The sequence below is a fragment of the Melozone crissalis genome, unplaced genomic scaffold (assembly GCF_028551555.1).
Source record: "Melozone crissalis strain CALT ecotype California unplaced genomic scaffold, PUWL_Pcris_2 ptg000005l_1, whole genome shotgun sequence".
Classification (NCBI taxonomy): domain Eukaryota; kingdom Metazoa; phylum Chordata; class Aves; order Passeriformes; family Passerellidae; genus Melozone; species Melozone crissalis.
Window position 1 is genome coordinate 35,751,276 of NW_026535783.1, and position 24,550 is coordinate 35,775,825.

The window sequence follows — 24,550 nt, forward strand, 5'->3', positions numbered from 1 at the left end:
ATCCATCAAAAACCTTTTGTCAGTATTGTCAGGTGAACATATATTACTCTTGTAATTTTCCTAAGCTCCTGTCAGTATGTAAGCAGAATGGACTTATTTGCTCCAAACACATTAAGAATAAGGACGATAACTTTGCCAAATTTCACTCTGCCTTTTGTTTTTTGATTATTATTAACTTAACAAAACTAAAAATAAGCCAAGACAAGCAAATTCCACCTCGAGAGAAAAAGGTCATCCATGGCAGCAACAACATTATTTCAGAATACCAAATTCCTGATGTACAGAATGTCATTGATAGACACTGTGCTAAAGGCCCAAGCCTACACAGTTGTTACTGTAGTTTATAACAACTTTGCCATTAACTTACATACATACAGGACAAGGTTCAGAGGTTCTGCACTTAGTGTAACATCTAAATGCTATAAAGTATTACTAAAAGCTCCATGTAGTTATGTTAATTGTAAAAACTTTAGAATTAAATAGCATCAGAGAAAGCTGTAATTGAAAAGCTGTCATGTGTTTTCAACTATGTTCTGAAAAAGGCATGGAAGTCAAAAAGCAAAAAGTTATAGAAAACTGTTCCAAATGGCACGAGGTATAAAGGAGAAGGCTCTCACAACCGTGAGATTGTCTAAAAGGAACGGGTGTTGGCCTGTGCTAGGTAGAGATCAGAGAGTGTTACAGCGAGAAACAAGTTTAGTAAGACAGGCTAGAGCAAGCAAGATGGTTTTTTTCCCTAAAAAACACTCCACAAACAGGTTGAACAGAATGTCTAAAAGGCAAGGCAATCAGATTAACAGTCCAGAGAGAAGAACAGCGTGTACTGCATTCAGAAATCTATACAAATTAGCAAGGAGCAGAATATTTAGAGCTGACCTGATGCAAAAAGAGTGAAGGTACCAAAGCTCCTTTTACTTTGCAAGGATTTTAGAAATCATGTGAACTATGGATCCTCCTAGAGCAAGATCCAAGTTTTATAATGTCTCTGCGTATCTACCAAGGGCTCAGTCCACTTCCTGCAATGCTTTTTGATGTCAAGAACTATTTAGAATACCTACATATTTATCCTACAGCTGTTGACTGAAATCATATGCATGGGCATGACAAGTGAGTTCTCCCTATAGAACCACAGAATCCTTCAGGTTGAGAAACAGTGCATTTGCTGATCAGTGACTGAAAAGGTCTTTTTACGGGCAGAAGTTCCCTCTGGAGAGAACCATGAAGCATTGTCTGAAAGACAGCTCAACTAACTCAAGTAACCTTGTGTCTCTCTCACTACTGGTAAGATTGTCTCCCAGCCTGAACTCTCCCATAACTTCACTTCCTTCCTTATACTGCTTTCACATCAGGGGACTTTGTTTTGTTTTTCCTTCATCTGTATCCTATGATCTATCCCAGCACATAGATTGGGATTGTCAGCTTCACTCAACTCCTTTTTGCTGCTCTCCCCATCCTCTGGCTGCATTGTGCTTTTCAATGTCAGCCTTGGAGACAGCTCCATCTCTAGGATAACAGAAAACAGTGCAGCTGAAACGTGGTTTTCTTTACCAAACATGGCATTTTGTACCATAAAAACATCTTCCAACTAAGTGAGAACACATTGGGCAAAACAAAAGGTTGAGCTGGGATTAGTCCGTGGGAAAAACAGAAGTAGATCACCTCAGTTCTTGTACTTGTAATGTAATTTTAAAACAACTTGATTCTTACACATACTTCTTTTAGGCAATTATAATATTTTGTTACTTTCCCTACCTGTAATTCTGAATTGTTTTTCAGTTTTGAAAAGCAAATCTATTGTGTCCTAACTGCACTAATCATGCAGCAACAATCACCTATTCTATGAGTTAAAAGTGAAAAACTTTCCATGCAAATATTTAACAAGAGCAGGAATTTTAATCTATTTATAATTGTGCAAAAGAACAATTTAAAGATTGTTTATTTCTCCTACTTGAAATAATAATGATGAATTATGTAATTACTTCCTAGAATTTTTAATGCATTCAGCTATCTTTGAGATCATTAAAATTGTTTGAGTTTTATAGAGTTCATTATAACTGAAAAAATGCCAAAGATATATCTGTTAATGCCAGATGCAAGCACATTATGAACATTTTTACTTACCAGTATATTTTTTGTCAAATAGCTTGCACTAACACAAACACCACATAATACAGCTGATGTTTACTGTTTACTAAAACCCACAAAGTTCAACTACCTCTACAGAAAAGGAGAAATAGTCCAACAGCAACAGATATACTAATTTATATATTAGCTAGTACTAATACATAAACATGCAGCTAAATAAGTAGTTATGTAAAAACTACTCTCTGGCTGGAGCACCAGGCCTAAGAACCCTCCAGCTTTCAGAAACTCTTTGTGACTTGTAAGGATTTCTTGATCTCATCTGAAAACCAGAAGTCCTCACAGAGCTCCCTCACATTCATGCCAGAGCATTATTTCAGCACTGGGTCAGAGGGATGAGTAGCACATGACAAGCTCTCAACTACCATGCTGCAGACCCTGATACATCCTGGAGATAACCAACACAAGTACTGCACTCTTTTGTTTCACCTTGGGGACAGTGAGGAGCACAAGCAAAGGAAACAGTGTACTTAGCAGCAAAGGTTGCTGCTGCTAACTACATTGCAGCAGCAGTGGTTCTTCTAGCACTCTGTTTTTTTTTTTACCAGTGTACTACTCACTCACGATGCAGGTGTCAAAACAAGATCAAGGACTACACAGTAGTAGAGTAACCCCACAAAAAGTGAGCCAGTCCATTTCACACTTAATGGCTGAGAATCTACTTCTTGAATATGAATTGAACAAATAGAAAGGTGCTTGTGACTAAACGTATTTGCAGCTTCAATGTATTATAGTAACGTGCTGAAGGAAAGTAAAACTGACAAATGTAGAAAAATAAATCTGATGTTTAAATGGCTAACTTTATACACACATGGAGTGCTCCCCATCAAGCTTTCTCCCAAAGGTATTAATAATTGCATTTTTCTGATCAACTTCTCTAAGTACTCCATAAAGAATGCAAGGTATTTTAAGCACTTTTGGTCATACTCAAATAGTTACCATTTCTATTCACGTAAATATTGTATCACTATTTTCAAACAAACCTGGGCTCCCTCTATTTCAAATGACAGGATCAACCACAGTTTTGTAGGAGGCAGAATGCAAAAATGGCACATATAGGAGGGAACAGACTCTTGTCAAAACCTGCAAATACAAGTGGTAAATGAGGAATCTGCATATAAGAGTACATCTAGCCCAGCTATGCACTGGATCACTGGATCTGTACATGTAGAGATGTGTCTGTGAAGCAGGATGCAGATCTCTAAAAGCTCATAGGAATCAAACTCAGATTGGTGTTCTCTTACTGTCTACCTGTCCACTGGTTTTAAATACAACTTTTAAAGGAAAAAAAAAATCAGCTAACTTGTAATTCTATTCAAAATAAATTTATCCACAACTGCTTACCAAAATGCTAACTCATTCCGATAAATTGCATCTTTTTAAAAATAGATTTTATTAATTGTCCAGTTACGTATGATATTATAAATATGCAGCACTAGTAATAGCATACTGCATATAAACAACTTGGCAAGCCTATTTAAATTGAAGCTACCCTGGAAGGCTTTCTGGTGTGTAAAGACAAAATTTTAAGATTATATACCTTCCAGAATTGCCAAACAACAAGATCTATGTGGACAGGTTATTTAAAACAACAGAATATTTTTAAACTTTTTAACTCTTAGAGGTTCTATAAGTTAGAACCTATTAATTAAACTCATGAATTTTTATTCCTAAATTCATTAAGGATTTATCCAAGGCCTCAGATTAGCACTAAAATCTTGGGTTTACTTGGACTTTAAAACATTCATCAGAATATTACCCCTTTCCCTTTTTGTCTCTGTATTAGTTTTGTAAATTTTTATCCTAGTCTGAAGCCAAGAGGGTCCTTGCTTTCTTGATGCTGAGACAGGAAAGTATTATTCTCCAAAAGAACTGAGCAGCTTATCATAGCAGTTTTCCACATTTCAGCAGCAGAGACAAACCTTGAAAGAGGCCCCATATATGGCCAAATATAACCAGACAATTCCATGAAAATGGATTAACTGATGATTCTCAAATCAAGAGACTTTCTCTTTTTTTTCTGCTCAAGAATAAACCTATTTAAAGGGGAAGAGAAGACATTTTTCCCCAGAAAAGTTTAATTCTAACCTTTTCTTGCATGCTATGCCTCATCAGAACTACTCACACTAGAAAATACCGACCCAGTTTGACAGATTATATCAAAACTCACAAGAAGAAGACCCACTTCATTTTATGTAGAACTTACACAAGCCTTAAAAACTTCCTTCTCTGTGCAGAAAGACATTTAGATAATAAAGTATAGCCAACACAGAAGAAATCCTTGTTTGCTTACTGTTGAAAAAGATATGTTTTATCAATGCCAAAAACACCCACGGAGATCAGATTTTCAGGGCACTGACCACATATTCTTCAGATATTCCATGTATTCCAGGCAACACATATGGCACAATGGCTGCTTCTAACCACATGCTACACTCAGACTGGAGAACTAAAACTGAAAGATAGTTATCTACCAAGGCCTGAAGTTGTTGAGAGTCTGATAAGGTTTGCATCTACAAAACTTGAACACACTGTGATTAAAATAAAGCCAATTTATGAAAAATTAAATCTAGGTTTGGAAATACAGAGGGAGAAAGAAGCAACACAATGAAATGCAGAAATGCAGATACTTCAAATATTTATGAAGTTATCCTGAGGCCTTGAGCAGATAACTTTTCCACAGAATGACACGGAGATTACAGAGAGACATGGAAATGTTTTTAAGGCTAGGAACTTCATTCTTTCACAAATCACTTATTTACCAAGCTTGGTTTCTAATTATAAAAATATGGAAAATAATTTGCCTTGAAAAATGTATTTCACCTTCTCGAAGCTGTACTGGTTCTGCTGAGTTTTCACCACTCATTAACACAACAAAGCCTGAAGCTGTTCGAACTGAGGCTTGCCATGTTGACAAGGCAGTTGGTGGTTCTTGGCATGGAAAGAGGGCTCTGTTGTTTATTGGTGATCCCATTGTGTAAACACATGGCCTAGATGGAAGGAAAAGAGATTGACATTGGAATTACAATAAGAAAGACTGAATTAAGTTCTACATAAAAAAAATCAAAGGTGCTGTCGTACTGAGGTGGTTTCTTCCTTTAACTTCAGTTCTGCAGGTCCAAAGCTGTATGACATGAACTAATCAAAATACAATCTAAGAAATTGAAGACAAGAAAAGCAAGATTACTACCATACCTTCAGATTAGAAAATACTAACTCCAGTCTTTTCCCTCTCCTGTTTTTGCATGAGTCTCCCAGCCTCATACAACAGTTGAACCCATAAGGTCAAAGAAGGCTTCTGAGTATCTTCTGACAATGCCATTGCAGGTCTTCCCCAACACCTGTGACACCTCCCTGCTATCATTCCAATAGTGCTTTCACTATCATGAATCTAGTCTCCTGCATTAGCAACCTGGAGGCTCAAGCAAAATCAGCAGATCTAGTTTTGAGTCTTCCTTACTCCAAGCCTCAATAAATCCTGGCATTTTTACATTTAATCTTAAAGGTAATGCATCCTAGCTCACTTGGTTTTGGGAATTTCAGCCACAGGGTATATAAAAAGAATTAATTTCTACCCTGTTAGCTTCAGCCTCCTTCTTGCTGCTTACATAGAAATCTTCTTTGTAGTACTGCTCTTTTTGTAGTTACTCTAAATCTAAATCTAAATACCCAGCCAAACCTCTCAGTCATCTGCCCCTTTCCAATTTCAGCTGCAATATTTCATGACAATAAATTTCTTATTAACCATTTAGCTGCAGCTGGGAAGGTAACAAGGCCTTTCATTAGCTCCTTCTAACTTGCTATTGCTGGTGGATGGGCTTAATGATTCTTGGTTTACTTATTTTGTTCCATTTTGCAGTATTATCTAAATTCCTATTATGTGCATAACAATGCCACTTATCTTATGAAAAAAGGCTATTTTAAAAATTATAAATTATATAAAAAATCCACAATCAATAGCTTTCTCCAGTAAAAGAAAGAAAGCCCTGAAATCATCACGTCACTACACTGAACTTTTTAAAACCCACGATATTTAAAGCTAAATATCATGGGAGCAAAATACATTATTTTGTGAACTCTTGAAGCTAAAAATATTCTGATCAGTATCTTTCATTACTTGAGTTGAAAAATTATCAAAGCACTTCAGAAAGTAGGAGACAAATTGTTAGAGCAAAACTGATTTTGCAACGGCTAAAATCGTAAGATTTTATTTACTCCCCTCCAAACTGCTTTTCCTTTCAAATTATTCCTTCTCCAAAGCCAACTTCAAACTATACAGAGAGAAAGAACATGGAAATACTGAGTCACAGATTAAATATACTCCAAAGATATTTTTGCCCTCTTGTCATTGCTATCTCTGCTATTGGATCCAGAGCTGTCTTGGCACATTAAATTACTGTGGCTTAACTAATGCAGGCCAGTTGATCTTCCAGCAAATGAGAGACGAAAGCTGCAGTTTAATTAGGCCTTATTGTTAATGCACACAAGTAGGAAAAGAAAATGGTCTAACTTCCCCCATCATGTATCAGAGTGAAGAGAGTAGGACCTAGACATCAAGTGAAGTTCAGGTAACTGCAGTCAAGAGAAAGCCAAGTGGTTATTTCTTAAACAGTAAAACATAATGTACAGCTAAATGTAATAGACCACTAATCTGCACGGATTTTTAATTTACTTAGTTAGAATTAAACTCCTAAAACTGTATCTGTAAGCTATCTGATATACATAGAATAATTGGCTTTTCTCCCGTAAAAACAGAGCGCATGACAGTGAGTTCACAGGAAAAAAGAAGAACCTGTTTTTTCACCTTCTAGGAAGACCTGCTTCCCCCTAGTAATGTTAGTCAAGAGCTACTGGGATTATTATTTACCCTAAAACACATTTGTGCTGAGAAGACATGGAAAGGAAAAAGGAAAGGTGGGATTAGTGACTACTGCTACACACATTTTCCCAATGATTAGCCATGCACAGTGAAGGCTGTTTTGCCAGGCGCCATTGGTACAATCCCCTCTTAGGAGCAGTACAGGGGATCTTCATATTCTGTACAGGGAAATGCCACAATGACAGAGAAAACTGGCTGGCAGAACAGTGCTAAACTGAATGTTATAATGCTGTGTCAAATACAATATAAACATTACAGATAATAGATGTTACCAAGAACATTTATGTCACCTGCTCTCAGAGAGCACCTTTACCTGCAGACCATAAGGTATTTACAGATGCCAATACCATTTTGCAGATGGAGAAAATGAAACTCAGTGAACAGATATGCTTGAGAGCACTCAGGCTCCTCCTACAGGCTTAGCTCTAAGCCTCCTTGTCCAGTAGCTTTTTTTTTCCCTAAGACATCTTAATTCTAAAATATACACACACACAGGATGGTCACAAGTCTCTACCATAAAAGCCCAAGTAGAAAGTGAGTTAGGTAAGTGGAGAAAAACTGGTCACATACATAATCTGTTCTTCAGAAGTAGGACTTCTTTCCACTCCTCACCCATTTTAATACAATTTTTGACTAGGTATATTTGTTAACTTCATTATTTTCCTAAATATACCCAATTATGTCAGTCTGCTAAAAAATAGTAATGAAATAGACAGGTTCTAAATATTAAAGGAAACTATCAGAAAAACAATTATGTAAGCCTTTAGTTAGATATTTGCTATACTTTTTTTTACAGTGGTAATTTCTTTTTATAGAATTGGTAATTGTGCAATGTTACTTTAGGATATACACTGCAGCTGACAACTGTCTTTGTTTGGGGTCAGGCAGCACAATTTCAGCACATAAGAGGACCAGAAATATAATTGTTATCCTGGTATCAATCAGTTTCTTCATTTGATCCTGAAAAAAAAAACCAGCTAATCTAAGCACATGATAGAATAGCAAAGACAAATAATTAAGTTTAGACTGCTCTTGTCAATTGATACCTGTATTTGCCCTTTTTAATAATTTATCTCTACCGCTCCTAGCAAGAAACTTCACAGTTCCTTTCCTCTTTCTACTACCTATCCCTTCCACCCCAGTCTTTAACTTTTAATAGTCTTGTAATACTCAAATCATCTACTTATGTAATATTTATGCCAACCATAATCTTTGCCAAGGTAAGTTTCAAGAGTTAAGGAAATTTCATGCAGCAAAAGACAGATAAGCAGAGAACTCAGAATATTTATCTAGTTATTTGTCACACTGGAAGAACAAACATCCACAAAAGATTCATAAAACACAGGAGTGACATCTCTAGTCACTCCTTTGGAGAACTTTATGACATGTAAACAAAAAAATAAAAACAAACAACAAAAAAAATAGGCAAACCCTGAGTACAAAATAAATGGATTTGATATTCCTGGAAATGTAGAAGGCAAGAAACAAATATTTGTAAAAAATTTAAATTATCTCCTCTGAATCAGTTGTTCAAACTAAAAGGAAGACTATGAGAAAAATGGGTAAATTTTTCCAAGTGAACAGCCATCCAGACTACTGGAGAAATCAAGCACTAGTTGTGGTAATGTTTGGGTTTGCCCCAAGAGGAGACTGGAGACTGTCTGTTGTTCAGTAATCTCTCTGATGAAAATTTGATTCATGCAATTGTAACTCATCAGTAGTCCTGATATCTTTACAACTCAACAAAATCAGTTCAAACCAGCTCTTGGCAGATCTCCTTTTTCCATGTAAGCCTACCCACTATACTATAATAATGTATTAACACGATCTTCAAACTAATAATAAATGTTCAGTGGCTAATCTGTTCTTTGAGCAGAAATCTGCAGACCTTGAGATGCCTGACATCAAACACTTGAAATAATTCTAAGGCTCACCCAAGTCAAACTGCTTTGCCTAATGTCTGAGGCTTTATGAAGGGAAAAGCCCACCTCAGAAACTCTATCCCTTTCCTCTATTTGAAAAATTACATTCCCTATTTCTGCAAAGGTTGTCTCCATTTAAGGATGTGAGGGGGCACCCTCCAAGTACAAGGCCAATTCCTGTGAAAGCACTGCTGTTGGCAGCTGTTCCTTACTCTAAATTCCACTGTCAAAGCAGCAGGACTTTCTGGCATCTAAATCACAAGAAACTTTTTACTCTGCCTTATCAATTTACATATCTGCAAGGTTCCAGTGACTGTCATCAGATTCCACCAGAGCAGGTATTCTTGTTTACATTTTACTGTTGAAAAAAACACCAGTCAATAATGCTCATGTTCCTCATTGTCTTTCTTTTAGTTAGGACAACTAATTCAGAGGACAGAATTTATATTTTTTGCAAATATTGGTTTGTTGCCTTCCACTATCAAGTCCATTTATTTTTTACTCAGGGTTTGCCTACTTTTTTTGTTTTGATTTGATTTTTTGGGTTTTTGTTTGTTTGTGCTTATGGGGTTATTTTGTGGTTTGTTTGTTTGTTTGTTTTAATTTCCATTCTATTAATATCATTTGTTAGTCTTTAGAATTCATTGCATACCATATGAATAATCCAACAAACTTCATTAATTTATCAAATATTTATATTCCCATATTAATGTTACTGGGAACAAAATTAAACAAAGTAACAGTAGTGATTCTCCACAGTTGAGGAGAGCCTCTTAGGGTTTGGTCTGTGACCTACCAGGGTTATGGACTATCTTATTCTATCCAACCTTGCCTATGAAGAAAACCAAATACTTTCCTTCCTGCATTTCCAGCTTCCAAGAACACAGAACAATGCTAACTCACACCACTGAAAAACCAAACACCTATTTTCATGACACATTTTATAATTTGTAGTAAATAACTTTACCTTCCAAACTAACCTCAGTAGTATTTTTCAAACACATTCCCTTCTATTCTCTTCCCTGCTGTACTTACTTTCAATTAGATTACCTCCCTAATATGCCTTATGACCCAGCTGTACACACACCTGTGTCATCACACCAGAGATGTAAGGAACTGGCATGCAAGTTTAGAGACGTCAAAAGTGTCCCTTTCATCAAGTGTATTTTGGTAGGCGTTCTGGTCATACATACGTCCTTTATACTTTACCTCCTTTCCTCTTTCCATTTGCACAAGTCAGCTCTGACATTGCTTTTTTTGTTTGGCCACAAAAGCTTGGACAGGGAAATACTGAAATTCTGCATGTTCAGTTCCTCTACTAAAAACAGAAATGTGTCCTGCTGTGATAACATGTCTGTACACACATATCTGATCTTGCCTAAGCTCATCCCACAAAGCTTTGTTTCAGCTGGTGTTGTTTGTGTATTATAATACATCATTCTTTAAAACAAATAAAATGGAGCTCTTGATAAAATTGTGCATAGGCTAAATTTCAAAACATTGTACTAGTATTAAATTACAGGAAACGTTGGAAGTGGTTACACAATGTGTGTACTTTGTTATTTACTTTTCTTCAGGGTTGTAACCACAGTATAGTCTCCTTTGGCAAAGGATTTGACATCTGAAATAAAAAGCACCAGATACATAATTTGGAACAATTTGAAGAATCCTCATATGGCAATATGAGACTTACCACTATCTTTATGGGCTCATCACATATAGAATTTGATTTTAGAAAGATACCAAGAAAGATTGTAATGATTATGCTATGAAAACTTGTTTTCTGACAGGCATTAGTTTTTGGACTAATGTAGGCCTGATAATAAATCAGTTTGTACTATTTTATACCATCAAACTTCTGGATTAATATCAAGCCTGCTTTTTCTGCTCCACTACTGATCCATAAAATTCTATTCATTAGCATACAACTGCCATGAAATGTCACTAAAGTAAAAATAATGCTTTGCAGTAAAAGACTTATAAAGAGTAAAAACTGTTCATGATTTACATGCTTAAAAGAACCATTCAAATGCTCAAACCACAGAGAGGAGGAGTCCTATACCAGCTGAGTCTTGCCAACATTAGTTAGTTGGGCATAGACATGTGATCATGGGCAATTGCTCCACCTTCACATGCAGTCAAAATTCAAAATTTTCAGATATAAGGGTACTATATCAAGCTAAATTTCCTAAACTCATACTAAAAATAACTCCTCAGGGAGTGAGGAAAGGAAGGGAAATAAATAATGAAATTACTGAGGCATTTCTGGACTTGATGGTGGTTACAGATTAGTAGCAGAATTCCCTAACCACAACAAATACAATCAAAAGGCCTCATTTTCCTCATCAACACAGATGCTAGTGAAAAGACTTAATTTATATGAATATAACTGAAATAAAAGATGACCATTTATCTTTTGACTGGGAAAGGAAAGCAAGTATTAAATTAGATCACATTTGTTCCTTTTCTTCCAACTTTGTTCCTGCTTTTTAGACATCAGAAAGAAGTAACAGCCATTAAAATCCACCTTTCCACATTCCAATAAAACAATTACAGTTTTAGAAGTCAAGAGTGGATTGTAGTTTCCCTTCTATAAAAGGGAAATATTCAGTACAATACCATGTCCTTTTCACTAACACTAGATATAATTGCCAATTCTTCAGTTTGCAGTTCATTTGCTATCATCAATGTTCTTAACATTATAGATGAAGAAGATTTTGAAAGCTGATTATGACAGACTAAACAGGAAAAGACTGTATTTCTAAGCTGATTACATTATTGATAAAGGACTAATTGTGAAGTAATTCTATTAAATGTTACGTATATTGAACTTTATCTGTGTAAGCCAGGAAGGAAAAAGAGCACAAAGTAACCTATCACTCATACCTTTTCCTTCCCCAAATGATAATTCTCCATTCCCTGCACACACTTATTGAAGTACACACAAGTTATTTGCTCCCACCCAGAAAGACCAAACACAATCACTAAGACAGGCCTGTGATCCTCAAGTTCATTAGGGTTTCATGAGCAGAGAATTGTCTATTCTTCTACAGGACAGCAAAAGGATTCAAATCAAGGATGAAATGAAAACTGTGGAACAGTGTATTCATCATCTTCACAGTTGCTCAGCAATTATATGATTCTCCATTCTTGCACCTATTTAAATTTATTGCATACAAATCTTTCAGCAGTTACATACCTGCCACTCTGGTCTGTAGTCCATGTAACAGATCTTCCCTCTGGCTTGGTTTTGTACCATATTCTTATTGCATGAGGAAAGTCCGCTGGAGACTGAATTCCTGATTTCCTTATCTCCAAGCTCCAGGTGCCAGTACTAAACAGAAGCTCCCCACAGCCAGGTGCCTGGCTACAGTGAGTAAAATAGTATAGCTGTTCCTTCCAGTGATCTGCAGGTAAAGTCACAAGTTCATGTACAATCTGATTCCTGATATTTTCCAGCTCCTTTGAAACACCAGTTAGCTTGGCAGACCTTGTAAATTTTTCAATGCCTGACACAGCAGCAACATCTAACTCTTCAACCTTTAGCACAGATAAATCACAGCAGTCCAACACCAGCAGAAAATCCTTGTTTCCATGATCCTCTATGTCACAGCAGTCCTTTGAACTAGAAATCCCAGAAGCCTGTTCATTGTTGCTATGGTTACTATTTCCATCAGAAGTAGCTTCCTCTTCTTTACCACTGACAGCAAAATCATTACATTCCGTTTTAGATGAACAGGTACTAACATTTATCATAGGAATGTGGCAGGGTTCAGATGCCCTCATTTTACAGGTTTCATCAAACTGCGACTGGCAGCATTCTTTGCCAGCACTGATGGTTTTCCTGTACTGGCTCCCAGTCTCAAAGAACAAAACTATGCTGCCTTCAATAACTTTACTTTTAAAATCCACATCCAAGTCCAATACATAGTGCTTTAAAAGCATGTAACTAGTGTTTGCCATTAAAGGCAAATCATCCTTCATGGGGTCTAGCTGTGTCTCCATGTTCACCTATTGGGCAACAGTTTTACAAAGCCTTGAACAATTCTGACATATGATGACTCCAGAAGGAGAATATTCAGTCTCCCGGTGCTAAAAATAATTTTGAATAAGATTACAGTATTGAAATTGTAGTTTATCCACTTCTTGCACTCTAAAAAGAAAAAAAAAAAAAGAAAATCATCTCACAACCATTTCTGAAATGCACTGTTTCTAAATCTATTTAAAGTCCAGTTCCCTTTATTACAATAGTACAGCTAAAGGGTGATTGTATCTCCACACAACGGCATCAGGCCAGAACGGCATCTGCTTGCTTCAGGATTTGCTGTCAAGGACCAGTGGCTGTATTTTTCAGATAAGAATTCAAATTCACATAAGAACTCAAATACTTTCATTTCAGTTGTTCTTTCAGAGAAGAACTGAAATTAAAGTATTTCTAGACAGCTTTTATAAACTGATAGAAACAACCAAAAATATCAAAAGATAGTGATATATTTTAAAAAACAAGAGTAAGTCTAAATCACCTCATAGGTCTTAAATGTTTAGAGTAATAAATTCCTATATACAATGCTTGTCCACAGATTAATATACTTTCCACATTACAACTACTCCCATATCAGCTCTTACAAGAAAATGAGCCAACTTACAAGCAGTGCATTCCAAGTATTCCTTTGAGATTGCTCATCAAGATTTTTAAAATCTTAAATACCTGAGGTATATAATTATATTTTTGTAGCTGGAAACTCACAACAACAACTCAGAATAGTGCCTTACAGAAAACAAAAAGTCTTTTTACTGGAAAATAAGTAAATACCTATAAAGGCACAAAAATACTAAAATGCACCAACATTTGTTGCAACAATAGGCAGAAATTCATCACAAAGTTGAACTGACATGCATTCTCTGTTTTGCCTAAGTCGTGCACTTTTAGCCCACTTAAGTCCTTTCTGTTTGCTTTCTAGATAAGGAATAGGTATCAGAGGATGAAATACAGAGTTCTCTCCCTGGCATTTCAGTGACACTCACCATGATAGGCAGCTAGGCCTGCTTCTAAGTGCCATAAGAGAACAGATACTCCATTGTGACATGCACAATCCATTTCACAGTTTTACACCTCATCACAGACTTCAACTATCCAAAGCAAATTTTTATATAGTTCTCCAAGTCAGCACAGAGGGAAAATCACTCCCCAAAGACTTGTTGTATCTTTTCTGTAGGAGTCCAGGGCATACTATCAAGCTACTATCATTACGTGAAAGGCTCAGGGCAAGAAACTCAAGGCAAGATGTCCATATATTTCCCTAAACTAGTTTCACACAAGGCACAAAAACATAGCATGTATCTCCCTACCTCAGTGGCTTTCTAGCTGTCAGAAACAGCTCTTTCAGGGCTGTCTTTGATGGCAAGCTGAGAAAAACTTTCCTTTGAACATATAACAATCTTTCAGTACTTCTGCAAACATACTTGGGCAACAAGCTCACATCAGAAGGTTCTTTCACTGAAATAGCTTGGTAAATTCAGGCATCATGAACAATGCATCTATGATGTCTGTGTAATGCTGTGGACTGAACCTGATGTTACCTGGATTTTTTTCTGACTACCAAAACCTCATGAAGGCCAGCAGGTCAAGTAATTATTGGTGACAGAGTAAAGAAATAAAGTGACTTGGTGGGGAAAACCTCAACACTGAGCTAACATTCAAACTCACATTTTTAATTTGTAAATATTTGTAATATAACACTGACACCTTTTATAAAATGTGAGTACTATCCTATGCACACAACTGTAGGGAGATGAGGCCAGCCTTGGGAAAAGGCAATTAGGGAAGATTACCTGCTGTAGCCCAGGTCCTGACTAGGTGTCTACAGCAGATGTAGGCAGCCTCCCCCTAGAGGCGCATGGGGAAAAGACAAGCAAAAAAATCTAAGCTGTCTCGCAAATACAACTATCCTCCATGCACTGCAAGGCATTACACTGAGCTAATTTTTTTAAACTGCAAAAATGATTGCTTTTTGTATTCTGTATAGCTGGGTTTTTTTGTTATTGGAATGAAACACTAAATGAAAAGGGAATGAGAAAATAAAGAATAAGAACAGAAATATACAACTTTAAGTCTAAGAATACCAAAATATACTCCCAGGAAACAGCATTCTTTGTCATTGTCATGAACAGCACTGCTAATTTTATGACATTCAAATACATGGATAAATGCTTGTGTCCCAGACAAGATGGGTATCTACTTCTCCTTCAGGCTCTGGTTGGCTTATCAAATATTGGACCTCAACCACCTTGGGAAATTACCAGTTTTATTCAAGAAAATACAGGAATGAACCGTTTATTTGGACACTGAAGTAGACAGTGGACACTTAAATAGCAGAGCTTTTTATTACCAAGGAAAAAGCAAAAGATCAGGGCACCGAATGGCCATGCACACAACCCCTGTAGCAATGAAACAAATAAAACAGGAATCACATTAAAGCAAACCTGAAATAAAAAGTGAAAAAAAAGTGCAAGTGAAAAAAAAATGCAAGCAAAAAAAAAAAAGGTAAAGGAAGGATGCACTTCAGCAAAAGAGGAGGACAAAAATTACAACAGAATGTAACATCAAAGTTAAAAAGTAATGAACTTTTTCACAAATTTTTATAAAGGACCATTCTCAGAACATGTAACTGAACAGGACAAAATTATTTATATGTATATATTTTGCTACATTTGTTTCAAGTCTAGGTATCTGTACATTTGCTTTCAATCTGTAACGCTAGTTCAACGATGTTGTAAAACAATATACTGATCCTTTGTTTGAAATTTAGCATTTACACATAGACTGCCCCCATTGGTGCAACAGGACGAAACCACTAAGATGACAAACAGAGAAATTACACGCGCACTCACAGAAGAAAGAAGTTGTAATGACAGATACTAGGGACTGGTGAGGAGGAAAAAGGTAGCTGTGCAACTATCAAATATGTAAACCCCATTCTCTTTTTTGTATAGACTGTGATGTCTTTTCATAAATACATGATAATTTGGGTGGTTTAACTGAACAAGTTGTAAATAATTATTTTATTTACCATTTGATTCCAACAGCATTTGACTAAATATAACTTCATGGTATCTTTTCTTCAATCAAGTCTTCCCAAAAATTGTAAATAAATCACAGTATTATTATCCCTCCAACATAGTTACTACTGCTGGTATAAAATACAGCCTATTGAAGTACTAGGCAGGATCAACAGCGGCTGCAATGCTATACAAATTTGCAACTCAAGCCCAGGTAAAAAAATAAAGCATTCTTTCTGACGAAGAATAATTTCCTACATTTTATGTGACAAATTAGGTATAGACTGAGATGAAGTGTAAAAAAATAAACACCCAAACTGTGTACAATCACATAACTAATTAAGTCTAGTATTTGCCATTCATTCTGTATTTCTTTTCACTTTTCCTTAAGAGGTAAAGAGAACAAATTCTAATCATGGTGTTGATATAATACAGGAAACATGTTACCTCACCTTCTGAAGCAAACCCCTTGCTCTACACCTTGAAAGTTCTCTGCACATATTTCAGCTTTGTGTATGTAAACAATAAATCTTTTACTACTGCTTCATAAATATCCTGTTCTGGGAAATATTCTTTGAATTTGGTATGATAAGTTGTTCACTATCTTACATATATATCAAGGTACTGGCATCACAGAAAAGATACATTTTTTGACTTTTTTTTTAAAATATGTCTCTTATTCAACATTGTCTCATTGTCTTCTGTAATATTTTTTGCTATATTACGCCCATAATATGAGTATCTGGTTTTAATTTCTGTGCAATTAACGCATTTCACCTTTAGAAAAGGAGGTTCACTAGGTGAACTCCTGGCAAAAAAAAAAAAAGTAGAAATTGTAATGCTGCTACAAAGTCCTGGTGATCATTTCATAAACAGTGTTTAATGTCATACTTCTTTCACACTAAGAGATATAAAAAATTACTAGTATATTTTAAAGATAGACCTTAAATTCAATGGATCTTTCTTATTAAGTTTACTTTGTAAATACATTTTGTAAGTAATACAAGTAATAAAATTACAGGGAAAGCTGATTATTTGGTTTTATGTTTTAATATTTTAGTAGACAGATGTTCACAAAACAATAAACAATAACAGCAGACGGTGGCCAACTTTAATAGAGTCAATCTTGATCAGCAGCACATAATAGCATTGCATAAAAGACATGAAGAATGGGAAACAGGAGAGACATGATCCTTTGGGGAATTATATGTGTATAACATTGTTTTCCACTCAATACAAAATGCATCAGCTTGAATTAGAAACACAGGTCTCTGAAAGCAAATATGAGGAAAAAAAGTTTCCAGGCAACATAAAACACAGTTGCAAAGTACACAAGATTAAGCTTCCTAAAAATATGTATGGGGAGGGGAGGGGGGAAGTTTCTTTTTGATAGGCAATACACTGTAACTCAAAGTCTCAGGTTTTAAAGTTAAAAGCAACAAGGAAATAAAGAGATAGAGAAGAACTTCAAAATATAATTCTGTCCAGTGAAAGCTGGGGAAAAAAAAAAAAACCCAGGGACAGCTGAACTCCACAGAATACCCATTTCAAATAGTGAACCAGAAAGGGGAAGAGGAGAACTGTTATACGAAGGAGTCTAGTTAAACTTGTAAACAGCACATTAAAAACTAGAGTGATCAATTATGATAACTGACATTGATATTTCAGTAATCCAAGAAGCTGTTATTTTAAATGCTAATAGCTAACTACTCCAGTCTACTCCACTCTTACAGTAATAATCCAGAGAAGAAAATTAGCAAAGCCTCTGAACTTCTTGAAATGTCCATCAGGGGCACTACTAGGTGGAAGCAAGTGAAAGCCTTACAAACTTTAAAAAACCCCAAATAAACCCATCTTAAAAAACAGAAGATGTGTGGTCATTAGAGATGACGTCATAATATAATGTCAGAAGCTAGAAACACACTATCAAGGATGTATTGAATTATCTACTCCCTTTCCAAGCACACACCTAATTTCCCTGCACTCCTGCTACACCAGCCAGTGAAGGATTGTCTCACATGGGACACTGTCATGGCTTACACAGCTCTGAAAGGCAAACACAGCTGCCTAAGATAGTTCTGCATCTTGTCATGAAGGCATACACCCAACATGAAGCATATACAAAATACATCTTGTTTCAGACCACAACTGCAGTTGTTGTTTTCCATGCATTTCCAAAATCTTAGAAAGCAAAAATGAATGAAAAGAGGGATAGAAAATCAAGTCTCCAAGCAATCCAAGCAGTTACAGCTCTGTAGTTGATATCTAGCAGGCCCTGGAAAACTCCCAGCATGGAGTTGTTGCAAATATTTGCATACATAAACCAGTTAATGCCTTGCAAACCATACCACTGTTTTTTATTGTGCAAAATCAAAGTCACACAAAGTAACACCCAAATGCTGACACAAGTAGCAGGCATCAACCCCTAAGATGGTGCCCATTTCTATCTCAGCTTTTCTGTTTTTCACACCCCACACAAACTCATTCCCTGAAATAACAGTCCAATTTAAGTAACTCCACAGAAATTTACACAAATTTAGTTTTCTATCAAACTAAGGATGGTCAGAGGAACCCTACCAATGCTAAGTCTGCTTGAAGATCCTGCCAGAATAATCTGCTTTGATCAGCAGAAATAGCTATTTCCATGCACAGCCACTTGAGCACATAGCCTGGCAGGTGCACCTGAGCTGGCAATGTAAGCTAATATCCCGATCGACAAACAAGGATCTCCGAAGCACAGAGTACTTGATTGTGTTATGTACTCATGCTCTTCTTCAAAAGGTGTAGAAGAATTTCAGTGACACAGACTTTTCCTGTATTTTCCTGTGGCCCCTGGTCAATGGCCAATATTCAGACACATTTAAATGCCACCTTTTTATACAAGTAAATTAAGCCATGTTTGGACTCTCTTCACCTTCAGCCTAGCATAATTTTCTTCATCTGTACATAAAAGCTAATTCAATTGCTTTCAACAAGCAGGTGTTAGAATTAAGGCTATAATGCTCGGTACTTAACATTTAAAGAAACTTTAAAATGAAAAAAAAAAAGCACCCTTTGGATAAACATTCTCTTTGATAATTAGAAGATGTTTATAACTAATGCCATTTAAACTGCTTTCAAGACAGCTCCTTCCAAATCCAGGTTTATACATTTTCTACTCAATATAAGACACTAAGATCTTACTAAGAACTCAGTTTTGACCACCAGTATCAACAATAATTTTACTCTTTACATACCAAGAAATATGTACACATTATTTTTGGTAATTACAAACTTTTTTTCCCTACACACACATCAGACAAATACCTAAGAGACCTTAAGCCTTTTTAAGACAAGAATGGGTTCTATAGATGAAAGTAAGGCTTAAACAAACTAACAGAAACATTTGCTCATGTTAAACTACTATAAAGCAATCCACAGAAGAGAGCTTACAGACCTCACTCTGCATCACAAGAAAAACAGCGCATTTTGTAATGAGGCTTTAATGTGAAAATTAATTCAGTCACTGAAATTCCTTGATAAAACAATTGGTACCATTCCAGAAGTCTCCTTTAAAATCTGAAAACCATACGAATAATGAGTATAACGGAAGACCTTCTTTACCAACTACAGCAGCAAGTTAGCAGAGAGGGAAATTTATTTCAATGAGCTGAAAAAATAAGCCAGGAGAGAAAACTCCTTACTCCATTGACAATTATTTGTATTACAGTAATGACCAAATACTTAAAGAGAGACCAAATATGTGTTTTACAATTTTCAGCCAGCAAATCTACCAATCTATTACATTATTTATCAAAAAATCCACCAAAATTAAAAAACAAAACAACCCCACAACCAACATTTGTGTAAGGACAGAATTTTCCAGTTTTTATTTTACAAAATTATTTCAAGGTGGACATGGGCCTGGGTAATTTGCTATACCTAACCCTGCTTGAACAGGGACTAGATAATCTTCAGTGGTCCCTCTAAAGCGAGTGATTCTATAGAGATGCTGAACAGCATTAAAGAGGAACTACTTTGGATTTTATTTCCATTCAAAATGCACAAGGAAAGGTTCTGTGCGACTGACTTTCAGGACACGGAGCATGCATGTCTGACGATATTCATATATAGGAATCGCCCAAATAAAATCCGTGCTGAAACAGAATGACTGTTTTCAGCTTAATGCAACTGTAGTTAATGAATAATACCTACAATGTCAAAGAACTAAATCCTTAAGGCTGGAATCAGAAAAAGTCTTTTCAATGTTGACACTGGCAAGCCATCTCAGCCATTTAACTAGATGTCTGACATCTAACCATTATCCTGAGTAAAGGATACAACTAAACTGAGATCCTCAGATGAATTACACGCCACCATTTATTAAGACAGGAGTTTCACCTACGTGTTTCCCCTGTAAAGAGGACAATGAGTGGAACAGATTTGAGAGGGTCGAACACATCCACGTTTAAAGTTCTATCAGGACACCAGCAGCCCACAAGAATGCCATCGATCCAAGCTGCGTGAAAAAGGACACCAGCGATCGCCGGCCGCAGGCTCCTTAGTGCCTTGCATTCCGCCTCCACTGCTCCCTATGCTCTGGGCGCAGCCATTTAGCTGGTGAGGAAAGGCAGGGATGGAAAATGTTGTCACTTCCAGCAGCGCCTCCCTCGCACAAGGCGTGGCGGAGCGCTGCGGGACAGGGATGCCGGCCCGTCCAGCCGAGCGCGGCGGGACCCGGCGGGAAGAACGGGGACGGGGGCGACGGACAGGGAAGGAACACTTACAGCGGCGGCCACTGCCCCGCCTGCGTGCCGGCTCCGGGGCGTGTGCGGGGACACACGTGGACACGCCGTCCCCTGCCCGGCCCCGCCGGGCGCCCGAGCTGCTGTTGCCGTCGCTGCCGCCACCTACCCGCGCCAGGCGCCGCGCCGGCTTCACCTCCCCGCCCCTACGGCGCGGCCGCGGCGCCCGCGGATGAGCTCATGCGCCCGGGCCCGCCCCGCCACCGCCGTCGCCCGGGCCCGCCCCGCCACCGCCACCGCCACCGCCACCGCCACCGCCCGGGCCTGCCCTGCCGCCGCCCGGGCCTGCCCCGCCGCCGGCGCCCCCGCGGCCCTCGGCGGCCCGGGTGCGGGCTAGCGAGTGTAAGGCGTCTGCTGTCAGCAGAGCTGGCCTCGCCTCCCCAGCTAGAGGCTGATTTGGTGGATGACAAGTTGCCCATCAGCCGGCAGCGCCCTTGTGGCCAGGAGGGCCAAGGATGTCCTGGGGCATCGGGAAGAATGTAGAAAGTTGAGGGAAGTGGTGCTGTCCGTCTGCTCGGCCCTCGTGAGGCCGCATCAGGAGTGCTGGGTCCAGTTCTGGGCTCTTCAGTAAAAGAGAGACAAGGAGCAACAGGAAGAGGTCATAAACAGTGGCAACAGTGGCTATAAACATAAGAAATTTTACTTCAACATAAGGAAGAATTTATTTTAAATTGAAGGTGGCAGAACGCTGGAACAGGCTGTGCAGAAGATGAAGGGCTTCCCTCTCTGGAGATACTCAAAACCCACAGGGATGTGTTCCTACGTAATCTGCTGTAAGTGACCCTACCTGGGTGGATCATTTCCAAAGGTGGTCATTTCCAAATGATCCTGGACTGGATCATTTTCAAAGGTCCCTTCCAACACTAACTGTTTTGTGATTCTGTGAATTTCCCTCTACCTCGGTGTGGGGTAAGAGGGCCAGGGCAGGAATTGTACTGGTGCAGTCGCTGGTGGTGATGTTCAGTGTTGGGATTGCCCAGCCATTTGCACCAGCCCTGGTGGGCACATTGAAATATCCACGTGGAGACACACACTATTTATTTTCACACTGAGGTGGGGACATGTGACTGATATGCAGGCAGCCAAAATCCCAGTAGCCTCTGCTTAGAGCATAAATAAAAGCATTTCTTTTTACATCATACGTATGATTAGACACTTGATTCAGTCATTTAGATTGGCAATGAATAATTAAGCTCTTGGAGCAGTTAATCACTGATTACCTGACAGGGCTGGTTGGTGCAAGCTCCAGGGATGCACCTCAATGGGAAGTTGTTCTGTTACTCCTGCAATTAAAATGAAGAGACATGAAACATTTCCAGTGATTTTGAGCACTGAAACAACCCCATTAACATTTAATTACTTATGCAACATGGAAAACCCCTGACAGCAAAAACTGGGAGTCTCTCCCAGAACTTCCAGTTGCATTTTCCAGGGCATTTTGAAGGGTAGTAGGAAATTTGGATTCAGATCCTTGCAAACCAGCAGAAATAGCAAACAAATTTCTCTCCCATCAAGCAATTGCTGTTATCCTTGGATTAGAGAGACTTCCTGTCCCCCCTGGACAAATTATGCTAGGCAGGGAATTTGTGAATGCAGTTTGAAAATCATCCTGAGGAGAAGGATTTGGCTTAGTTAGTGAATGTGTTGTCAGATGAAAAATTGTTTGCACCCGATGGGCTAATGCGCTTAGTCTTCAAAAACCACTGGCCTGTGGAACCACATAATGCTTATTCTGTAGGAACAACAACTGGAAAGTAGCCAGCTCTGCTGTGCCAAATTTCACCAGTTCACCAGGTAGTCAGGTATGACTTTGGAGCTGCTGACCACCAGGGACCCCAAAAGAGACCCCCAGGACAGAAGGACGCATGCACAGAGGGGAAAGAACATGTGTCAGTGATTTCAGGGAAATCATTATCAATGTATGTTTATTCCAGGAGAATCAATGAATATGTATGCAAATAATAGTATACAAACAGGAACTTTTTCTGTACTCAGCAAGCATGATTTCTGGAGGAGATATGCCTTTGTGCATCTGGCTAAATAAAGAGTACCTGCTTCTTAATGCTACATTGGTGTTAAGGACTTCTTTTTTCTGATTTTTGGTATCAAATGCCTGTTAGCAGAAAATGTAGGGGCACAAATACTGGACTCAGGAGCCTATATGACATTTGGATGCCTACTTGCCCTTGTGAATTGCAAACTTATTTAGAGCAGGTCTGGTGGAAATAGTTTTTAAAGCATCAAAAACTGCCGGAAATCTCAGTCTTTCCAAAGTAATTGGAACATACTAGCACTGGTAGGAGCATAAAAGAAAATATCTCTGACACAGCCAGATCCAGTAGAGGGTCTTCTGTTTGAGGATTGCATCCACACTACCTGTACTCCAGAAGGACTTTCTGACTAGGTCTATCTGCAGTAGCCAAGGGAAGGCCAAGTCTAACATCAATATGCCACTTTGGTTAGGTTAAAGTATGTGTCCTGAATCCAGATAAAACCACTATTGTAGCAGTTCATTTTGAGAAGATATGCAGATACATATATGTAGATATATAGATATAAACAATGAAACTACACATTACTTTGCAAATACTAGAAAAGTAATATATTTTTTTTTCTGATCAGGAAAACCATAGGCTTAAGCAAATGCAGCAGCCTTTGAGGGTTTTTTTGTTGTTTTCAGTGAACAATATGTTTCAAGTTTCCTGCTGATGTAATAGTGATGTACAGAGCTCTTTAATTTAACTGCACTTTGTTAAAGATCTGTGGATTGTCATCACTGTTGACTATTCTCACTTTTACTTGCAAACATGACAGCTTTTCCAGGGACTGAGAGAATGCACCATTATAGCCTAAAGAAAATAAATCAGAATATCATCATGAGCATTAACCAACCTGTTTCTTGCTCTATATTTACCCAAAATCTACTTATTTCTTGAAAGAAGAGCTGTTCTCTGACAAAGACCATCTGTCCAAATCCATACACCATGGCCCATTGTCATCATCCTTCCTATTTACAATAAATCACTGTGGATTGCTCTCGTCAAGTGAAAACAGTGGATAGCCTGATACTTATGAGTTTTGGAGGCTTGTTTTATTTGACATTAAACATAAGCCGAGTAGTTACCTGCTTGTGAGTCATTAATGAATTTTATCTGTTACTAAAAAGAACAGCTTAGTGTAAAAATACTACCATGACTCTCACCAAAATAAAGATTACATAAAGGGGCATTTTTATACAGCTTATTCAGGCAATATTTCAAGACTATTCATATTTAACACCTTTAACAATCATACTTTGTCAGTAGACAAATCCTAAAAGTAAAAAATACTGCAAGTAATTGCTGAATACTTTAAAAAAGAATTCATCCCTAGTATTTTGGTGCCAAACCTGACATCAGTGGCAATTATTTGGAGCAGTTACTATATGTAAGGAGTACTTGAAACACTGAGAAGAGAACAAAACTCATTCTAACAAGTGGTGTCTGGACTGCTTGCAATTAATAAACTCTATTTACAAACCACCTTTTAATTGATCACAAGATGCCAATGACAAAAAAATAAAAGACGTGAAGATTGTGTTCTGGAGTGACTAATATTGCCATTAACTAGCATAGTTGATAATACTAATTACTATGCCCATTATCTTGTAATTAGTGTGATCTTGTAACTACTATTTGCTCCATCTGGTGAAGTCAAAGCAGATTAGAGCTTGTGTATAAATTCTTTTTCAATTACACTATATGGTTGTGCTGTGCAGGAATAGT

The 24,550-nt window shown here is 37.7% G+C and overlaps 1 protein-coding gene across 6 annotated transcripts in view; it reads right to left on the reverse strand.

The window, feature by feature from the left end:
* The window catches only part of AOPEP (aminopeptidase O (putative)), a 183,883-nt gene extending 163,072 nt beyond the window's left edge, over positions 1 to 20,811 (reverse strand). For 5 of the 6 annotated variants that reach the window (XR_008483681.1, XM_054286093.1, XM_054286077.1 and 2 more), the window contains exons 1-3: positions 20,387 to 20,471; positions 12,143 to 13,096; positions 4,966 to 5,132 (exon numbers count right to left, since the gene is read on the reverse strand). Coding sequence is in view for 5 of the 6 variants with exons in the window: in XM_054286093.1 (XP_054142068.1) it covers positions 4,966 to 5,132; positions 12,143 to 12,948 (973 nt within the window). In the remaining variant the exon portion in view is untranslated. Of the gene's footprint in view, positions 1 to 4,965; positions 5,133 to 12,142; positions 13,097 to 20,386; positions 20,472 to 20,768 lie in introns of those variants that run through there. The other variant, XM_054286070.1, reaches the window with a different exon arrangement.
* Between the last annotated feature and the right edge of the window lie 3,739 nt (positions 20,812 to 24,550).